Below are 8,686 nucleotides of genomic sequence, written 5' to 3' on the forward strand. Positions count from 1 at the left end.
CTATCCTGCCTTATGATGGAAGAAAACAAACCTGATTGCCTGAGCCCACAACATGCTCAGGTCACCCAGGTGCAGGGGAGGCTCCTTTGCCTGGTCCCTCTTGTGCCAGGGTGCCACAAGGGCTGTTCCCATGCCAGCTGCAAGGGTAGCTGGATACACAGAGAGGATCTGGCAAGACTTCTCTGTCTTTTTAACCCATGAGGCTCCTGGGACCAGGGCAATTGTTGGCCCTTGTCCCTTGCCACCTACCCCTGTGCCCAGCAAGGCAGCACCTTTGATTTTCTCTCTTCCCCTGCAGAATAAACTTCCTGAGAGCATCCTTCAGCACCTTGGCCCGTCATTGCCCATCAAGCCCTGCCATGGACTGTCCCTCCCTGCTTTTATCTCTTTCTTGCTGCTTTTATGCCTGAGAAAAGAGCATCATCCATGCCTTGCTTACTGGCTGGATGGTACATTCTGCAGAGGAGGTGACCAGCTGGCAGTGCAGAGCCTGCAGTGGTTGCTCCAGCCACGCTGATTTGTGTCTGAGGCCAAGGCAGCAAGCTGCAGCCTCACTTCTCACTTGCAAAGCCTCACCACTTGCAAAGCAGGGGCCTGCTACTGCTTTAAGAGGATACAAGAATGCTCTTATTTTTGTAGGTGCTCCTTACGCTCGGTAGCAGAGCAATTGAAATTGTGAAAGTGGAACTGATGGTAGCTGTGGTACATGGCACAGAGGGGACATCTCGCTCATGCTTGAGTGCTTAACTTAGTGGTTGGCCCTGCATCAGGTGTGTCTGGCAACTTTTTACTGCTAACAAATTGTGAGGGGAGATGGCAGAGCCATCATGCATTGAGGCTTTTCGGGGCCCACTTCAGTTATCATCATGAGTGCTTGTCTCTTTCCAGGAGACTGCTTCTTCCTGCTCCTCTTCTTCATCTGAGCTTGCTGGAACAATCTGCTGACACACACACACCATACATACCACCCCCAAACCTATTGCTTGAGTTGGGATAGCGTTGGTAGCCAGAAGCTTTCAAAAACCTGTGGAGCTCAGTGAGGAAGCCTCATTCTGGCTGTGCTCCTCCAAGGCTGATGGCACCTTCCCATCCCAGCTGTTCTCCACCGGGGTGCAGTGACAGGTGGTTAGGAACACACATATGTCACCTGATGCTCCCAGGCCTTGAATGTACATCGCTCTTTGTGGGGAAGGGCATCCTCCTCTGATGTTCCCTTTTCATGAGAACCAGCAAGTACCCTTGTCCTGCCACTTGCCAGAGCTTGCAGTAGCCATCAACAGTCTTAAGTGGTGACTGAGTCTGCACTGGGAGGTTGTAGCAAACTACCTGCACCTCTGTGTGTGAGGGAAGTGATCACAGAGCCCTGAGGGGCTTGCCACCCATGCAGCCACCTTCAGCCTCACACTGCAGCAAGCCCTTTCCATGGCATGCCTGGCCTCCCCTCTCAGAGCCCGTGATTCCCTTGGCCTGAGGCTGTTCATGCCTCAGACCCTGTACTTCTCCTTCTCTGGGCAGGGTCTGCACCAAACTCAGGACGTCGTGCAGGGTCCCACCTTAATCTTGTGATTTAGGGCAGTCTTGTTTCCACCCACTCGTGTTAAAAAGTCTTCATTCAGATGCAGGAGCTCCCTCTTCAGCATTCCATCCTTGGGAAGGTTTGGCATCCTCTGTCTCCTCAGCACTGCAGGTCATCGTGATTATTGTCTCAGCACCCCCCTGCACGGAGCTGAGTTATCCTGGTCATTTCATAACATTGCACTCCTCTCAGTTGTTCCCTCCAGTGCGGCTTCTGCTCTGCCCTTTGCCTTTTCAGTACTGAGAAGCCAAAAGCACACAGTGTCATCCACAGTGTCATCTTGCTGGGCTCTCCTCAGGGCTGTGCACAGCAGCAATTCACCCTCGCTCCATGTGCCCAGCTGCAAGGCCTTTGATCTTAAAGGGCTGAAGGTCTGAGAGCTGGGTTGAAGCTCACTCTGTCCCTCCAGCAGAGCAGGGTGTTGGGCTCCGCAGTCGCAAGGTTGCACACCGCTGTCTAGTCTGCACTGCTGTAGTCCCCTGACCTTCAGCTAATCTCCTTTCCCCTCTCTCTGTTACTTCCAGCTAGGGACTCAGCAGGTGCTGCTCCGCTCTGAGGGAGGCCACGTGTCCCATCCTCTTTCCTTCAGCAGATTCACAAGGGTCTCTGCTTGTTCTCCTTCCCTTAGTATCATCTACCTCATATCTAGCACTTGTCTCTCAGCAGCTGCTTCTTGGTGTTCTTGTCCATCTGATCCTCCTTGAGCCTGTACTGATTACAGGGAGACCATGTTTTCATTTGATTTTTTTGCTTTGTTTCTAGCCTTCAGGTCAGCCATATCTCTTCTGGCACCTCTGAGTCCCAGCCTGCTGTTGTCATTTTGCGAGTGCTATTTAATTTAGGTCTCTGGACCATTTTCTTGCCTCCTTTGCCAGCTTCCCTCTGCCTCCATTTGTAGAGGGGGCTACTGTCAGTCTTGGATGCTTCTGCTGCAGGTTCTTCATCTAGGTCTCTGCCTCTGCCCACAGTAAAGTGGTCTGGGATATTCACCCCTTTTGCCTTCCTGTCCTTTAGCATGTGGGCATTCACTTCTAGCTGTCTGCCCTGCTCCTACTCAAAGGATTTCCAGGCAGGAGGCTCAGCTGAAGCTGTGGAGCAGGTTGTGCTGAGCCTGGCTCCAGCCAGCTGCATTCTTCCTCCTGCACTGAAGCACTAAGGGTGAGGAGAACTGATGTAGCAGGATGCAGCCCACCAGACTCCCACCCTTCTGCTTCCTGAAGGCAAGTGAGGCCCTCCAGGACAGGAGCCACTGCCAGTGCCTCTCTGGCCATGCCAGAGCCAGAGGGCTGCGGCACCCTCTGGTTCTCCCTTCCTCTCCTTTGTCTAAACCCTGTGCTAAACAGACCTCATCTCTCCTCTGTGGCACCCTCTGCCAGCTTCTCCTTGCAGGGGCTGCCACATAACATGGGTGCTTCTCAGAAGGTGCTGAAAAAATAGATCCATGGCCAAGCCCATGGGGTTTGTCAGTCTCCTCATGCCATCTGAGGAGGGGTCTCTGTTTACCGATACCTCTGCTCTCTGATCTTGTCTCTCTTCATCTCACCTGGTGCAAACTGATCTGAATTAACCTCTCGTCTCCTGGGTGCTCTTGGTTCCTGGCCAGGCTGCCTCCTCACATCTTCTAACTTTCTCCCTCGCCTCCCACTTGTCATTTTAGCGTAGCCTCCGCCCTGCATTCTGACAACCATGACCGCTACGAGCGCCTCACCTCCGTCTCCAGCTCTGTGGAATTCGACCAGAGGGACAACGTGAGTAGCAGCAAGAGTCAGATGCTTTACCTTTGAGTGGCCAGGAGCCCACAGCTTGGCTGAACAAAGGGCTCTTCAGAAAAAACGCTTTTTGCCCATTCCTGGGCCTTAAGTCCCACACCTTGCAGTGTGTGAGTATGGTGTGCAGCTCAAGGCTACATAACTATGCAGCTTCTAGATGTTTGCTTAAATAAATAAGTACATCCCTGTGACTTAACAGACACCTGTCCAGCCTATAATCTCAGCATTACAAACAATACTTACTTGCCAGCTTCTTCTCACACTGCAGTCTACCTCTACTGCAGCTTTCCTTGCTAAAGGGGAGGCACAGTTCAGTAGGATAACAGGGGTGTGATGGATTGGAGGTAAAGCTCCCCTAGGTGTCCTTTGAGGAGCAGTGCCTTGGCCCAGCCTGCCTTACCAGTCCCTGCAGAGCTTCTCTTGTCCAGGATGATGGCTAAAGTACCCGTATGGTAAATTTTCTGGGTGTCCCTAGGCAGTGAAGAGCTCCCATGTTAGCCAGGAGCATATGGGTTGCCTGGGAGGTTGAACTGCCAGTTGGTAGGGGACAGCCACATGGCATAGTCCAGCCTGTGCTGTGCTCCATGGAGTAGCACTGTCACCTCCTTCACCTTGGCCCATCTGTGGCTCTGCACATCTGTGTGCTCATGGTCTGTCCTCTTGAGCCAAGTCAGTAAGGTGCAAGGACACCAGCCTAGTCACCAGAGCCTTTGAAGGAGGGACCTGGGATAAGGGAACACAGAGTGATGTGAGACTGTTCTATCTTCTTTTTGCACAGGGTTTCTGCTCCTGGCTAACAGCCATCTTCAGGATAAAGTAAGTGCCCTAGGACCTTCCTGAGGGACCCACGTGGGGAAGGAGGGGCATCGTGGGATTGTTGGGTCACCCAGTGCAGTACAGCTGAGTGAAGTCACTGCCCTTCCTGCAGCCCCCTCTCTGAAGAGGACAAGGAAAGATGGGACTAGATGAGGAGTCTTAAAGGCAAAATAAGGTCACACAGTGAATGACAGAAGAGCACCCAGCCAAGGGCTTCTCCACCTCAGTCCCATCTCAGAAACACTGTTCACTGCTCTGCAGAGATTCTCCTCTCCCTGGGACTCCTGCTAGGGGCACTCCTCTGGGGAATGGCTATGAGGAGGGGACAGGAGAATGCAGGGAGGTGCCCTCAGCATAATAATGCTCAGAAGTAGTCTCCTAAGCACTTCCTGGCTTCAGAGTGCTGTGGGATAGCATCAGCCATCTTAGCAGAGAAGACAAGGCCCACCTCAGAGGATAAGGTGGGGTTTGTGTGTGTCCAGCTACTTGTCCTGGGGAACAGAGGGCAGGACCATGGGGTATGGGCCTGAGTAGGCATTGCACAGGCAGGTTTCTGCCCAGGCTGGTTCAAGACTGAGTGCTGGGTTCCCTACCCTGGAGCCTAGTTACAGCTCTGTAAGGCAGAACCACGGGTGCTGTGTGGGCTTAAATCAGGAGGGGAGCAGTCCTTTTCCCCAGCACTTGAGGGAATGTAGAAAATTGCTTGACAGCCTTTCTCTCCCTGGCAGGGATGACGAGATCCGGGACAAATGCGGGGTTGATGCAGTGCACTACCTGTCCTTCCAGAGGCACATCATCGGGCTGCTGGTGGTCGTGGGTGTGCTCTCTGTGGGCATCGTGTTACCTGTCAACTTCTCAGGGGACCTGCTAGGTGAGAGCAAAGAGCCTTTGGCTTGGCTGGGGGAGCTGCTTTCAACACTACGTTCCAGACCGCTGGGTAGCAGTGGAGGGCAGGATAGGACTAACACAGACAAACCGTGACTGCTGTTTCACTTTGAGTGTAGAGCAGCCACAGGGTCATCCCAGGCAGCTTTGGTTTTGAAGTGTTCTGCAGGTGAGATTCCTGCCATAGCTCACCCCAGTGGTGTTCTGTGCCATTCCGTATAACTGAACGTGCTTGTGTCTGGCTCTTTTTCCCTAGAAAACAATGCCTACAGCTTTGGGAGGACAACAATTGCTAACCTGAATTCTAGGTATGTATAGGCAGGGGTAGGATGGATAACTGAGGTTGTCAAGGGGTGTTTTGTGAAGGTTCATGTGCTGCAGAGCCTCACCTCCTTGAAGGCTGCATTTCTGCCCTTGCTGTGAGGCTACTATCCCTGCTCCACTTTCTAAGCTGAGCTCCTGGAATATGGTTGTAAGGCATGTGTGTGCTCGTGGCTCCAGTGCCTTCAGGGCCTGACCAGCCACACACAGACTTGTAGTGGCAACCCTACATTTACCTCTGTGGTCTCCCTTGTAACAGGAATCACCTGCTGTGGTTGCACACCATCTTTGCCTTCCTGTACCTGCTGCTGACAGTGATCAGCATGCGCCGGCACACCTCCAAGATGCGCTACAAAGAGGATGACTTGGTGAGCAGGATCTGGCCACTCTCTAAGGCACATTTTCCTATGCCCTCTGGTCAAGTCAGGTAGCCTTGGAGAGAGTGCTGAGCACCTCACTTCCCACAGTAATTTGGGACTGTCATGTTTTGGCTGTTCTTTCATTCTGCTGGGCCAAAGGCAGATTGCCTCCAGAGAAGCAGCTCTGACTGCCTGTGGGGAAACAGGAGAGGCCTGCACTGGGTAAATATATGTAAGGACCCCATTCTTCCTCAAGAGTGCTGCAGTGGCTTTTGCCTTCTTCATTTCTTAAGGGTAGCCCTGTTTCTGTTCAGGCAGCTGCAGTATAAGTCCCTAGCCTCTCAATCTGCAGTGCACCAGGATACAGGATGACTACAGCTAGTGGAAGCATAGAAGAGGGGGAGTCCTGGTTGCCAGAAGTGATGGGGCTGCCCTTTTTCATCACTTACTCAGGTCTTGGGAGGGGGTTTGCTGCAGTCTGGTCTTTTACATTTACACCATCCACACCTACCTGCCTCCTTTCTTTCTTTCTTTTTTTCTTTTCTTACCTTCCTTTCTTTTCTTACTTCCAGGTTAAGCGAACTCTCTTCATCAATGGGATCTCAAAATACGCTGAGCCAGAGAAGATCAAGAAGCATTTTGAGTGAGTTTCACTGTGTCCCCAAAGACTGCTCCATAACAGGGAGTAGGGTAGTGCTAGTTTTACCTGGAATAGCAATAATAGAGAACGCTAGGCAAAATTGGCAAATGCCTTTATTTTGGGCCTCTTGCTGTTATTTTTGTGCTAAATTTTTACCTGAATGTGCAGTATCCTTGGTTTTGTGCCTTGGGATATGCCCAGCTATCTCTTGCGGAGCCATAGGGGGTCAGTGTAGTAAGCAGTGGACAGGGCATGTCCTCAGATGTGGCCAAGTTCAGAGATGAGATACAGGCAGGAGGCGCTCAAGCAGTTCCTATGGGATGTTGTGCTGCTGCCCTGATCACAGTCCCTGTAGAAGGTATATAATTTTAACAAAAAAATTAAGTTCCTCTTCTGTCAGAATCTCAATGAACTCTCGAGGCCATGTTTAAAAGCACCATGGGTAGAAGAGAAATGCCTTTAACCTTTGTGAACCATTCTGCCTCTTTCTGACCCCAAGCCTGTGAAAGCAGAGAGGGAGTGTAGGGTCAGAGAGGCTCCGTGCTGCTACAGAGCAGAAGTCCAGAGAGGCTCCTTGTGCCAAAGGCCAGAGGATATAGTGTTTGCCCCATGTGTTGCTTCTGCTATAAGGGCAGAGAGCCTGCAGGCTCTCCTGCAAACTCTTGATATGTGTCATGACACTCAGCCCAGGACACTCTTCTTGGGGCAGGAGAGAAGTCCTGGATTTGCTTGAGAGTACGGCCTTTGGAGCCAGGTGTGATGAACTGGTGCTTCTCATCCACAGGGAGGCCTATGCCAACTGCACTGTCCTGGAGGCCCGTCCCTGCTACGATGTGGCCCGGCTGATGTTCCTGGATGCAGAGAGGTAACTCCTAGTTTGGGAAAGAAGGCAGAGTGGGCTAATATTGCTGGCTCACTCACAAGTCTGGTGCCACAGAGCTTTTCTGAGCCTTCCCTCCCTTCCGCTCTCCTGTTTCAGGAAGAAAGCTGAGCGCGGGCGAATCTACTTCACCAACCTGAAGAGCAAGACCAGCCACACAAGCATGATCAACCCCAAGCCCTGCGGCCACCTGTGCTGCTGTGTCATTAGGGGCTGCGAGGAGGTAGGGGAAAGCTGGAGGTATTGAGCAGGTGGAGCACATGGTGGCTTTTGTTGCCCAGATCATCTCCCCTCTGACCTCTGTCTTCCTGCTCAGGTGGAGGCCATCGAGTACTATACCAAGCTGGAGGAGAAGCTCAAAGACGATTACAAGCGGGAGAAGGAGAAAGTGAATGAAAAGCCTCTGGGGATGGCCTTTGTCACCTTCCACAATGAGACTATCACAGCCATGTGAGTGCAAAGGGTGCTGCCCTCGCCAAGAAGGTGACCTTTCCCAGCCATTGCCTTAAATCAGAAGAATGCCAGCACTAAGGCACCCCCTCAGCCTGTGCCTGCCAGCCATTTGCATCAGTATGTCCTTCTTTCTCTTCTTCAGAATCCTCAAAGATTTCAATGCTTGTAAGTGCCAGGGCTGTGCATGCCGTGGGGAGCCCAGGGCCTCCTCCTGCAGTGAGTCCCTCCATGTCTCCAACTGGACTGTCAGCTATGCCCCTGACCCACAGAACATCTACTGGTGAGCAACTCTGTAGGGCTGACTGGGAGGGGGAAAGCCTTGGGCTGGCACCCCAAGTGCTGTTCAGACAGGCTGGGCTGTGGCATGGTATTCTACCCTGTGCAGCCATCCTGATGCCCTCCTTCTCCTTCCCAGGGAACACCTCTCCGTCCAGGGCTTTGTATGGTGGATCCGCTGCTTCGTGATTAATGTGATCCTCTTCATCCTACTCTTCTTCCTCACCACCCCTGCTATTATCATCACCACTATGGACAAATTCAATGTCACCAAGCCCGTGGAGTACCTCAATGTAAGGACTTTGGAAATGTGTACAGGATGGGTAGCATAGGAACCACCTTAAGGCACAACATCCCCTGCAGCGCTGATAGGCAGAGAGATTGTCAGCATTCCCCATATTCTGTTGGCCTGACCATGAGGGAGGTGCTGAGCCTGCCCAGGGTGCAGTGGCAGCCGCAGTGCTGGGGACTTGACATCAGCAAAGGCAGGTGTACCTGTGGCTGGCACAAGAGCTGCAGCACCATGTAACACTGATTTCTTCTCTGCCTTGTTGCAGAATCCAATCATCACCCAGTTCTTCCCCACCCTGCTGCTGTGGTGTTTCTCTGCTCTTCTGCCCACCATTGTATACTACTCTGCCTTCTTTGAAGCACACTGGACCAGGTAAGGACAGCCAGCACCTGTTTTTAGTCATACCAGCAAGCTGCCTG

General features: G+C 52.3%; 1 protein-coding gene across 2 annotated transcripts in view; it reads left to right on the forward strand.

Moving 5' to 3' along the window:
• The window catches only part of TMEM63B (transmembrane protein 63B), a 48,578-nt gene that overhangs the window by 31,973 nt on the left and 7,919 nt on the right, over window positions 1-8,686 (forward strand). For both annotated transcript variants that reach the window (XM_017806682.1, XM_017806683.1), the window contains 12 exons: window positions 3,234-3,324; window positions 4,124-4,161; window positions 4,890-5,032; window positions 5,303-5,354; window positions 5,627-5,735; window positions 6,299-6,369; window positions 7,151-7,231; window positions 7,346-7,469; window positions 7,563-7,696; window positions 7,842-7,979; window positions 8,115-8,268; window positions 8,533-8,639. In XM_017806682.1, the coding sequence (XP_017662171.1) occupies window positions 3,234-3,324; window positions 4,124-4,161; window positions 4,890-5,032; window positions 5,303-5,354; window positions 5,627-5,735; window positions 6,299-6,369; window positions 7,151-7,231; window positions 7,346-7,469; window positions 7,563-7,696; window positions 7,842-7,979; window positions 8,115-8,268; window positions 8,533-8,639 (1,242 nt within the window). The remainder of the gene's footprint in view (window positions 1-3,233; window positions 3,325-4,123; window positions 4,162-4,889; window positions 5,033-5,302; window positions 5,355-5,626; window positions 5,736-6,298; window positions 6,370-7,150; window positions 7,232-7,345; window positions 7,470-7,562; window positions 7,697-7,841; window positions 7,980-8,114; window positions 8,269-8,532; window positions 8,640-8,686) is intronic.

Source organism: Lepidothrix coronata, unplaced genomic scaffold (assembly GCF_001604755.1).
Source record: "Lepidothrix coronata isolate B3197 unplaced genomic scaffold, Lepidothrix_coronata-1.0 Scaffold16, whole genome shotgun sequence".
Classification (NCBI taxonomy): Eukaryota; Metazoa; Chordata; class Aves; order Passeriformes; family Pipridae; genus Lepidothrix; species Lepidothrix coronata.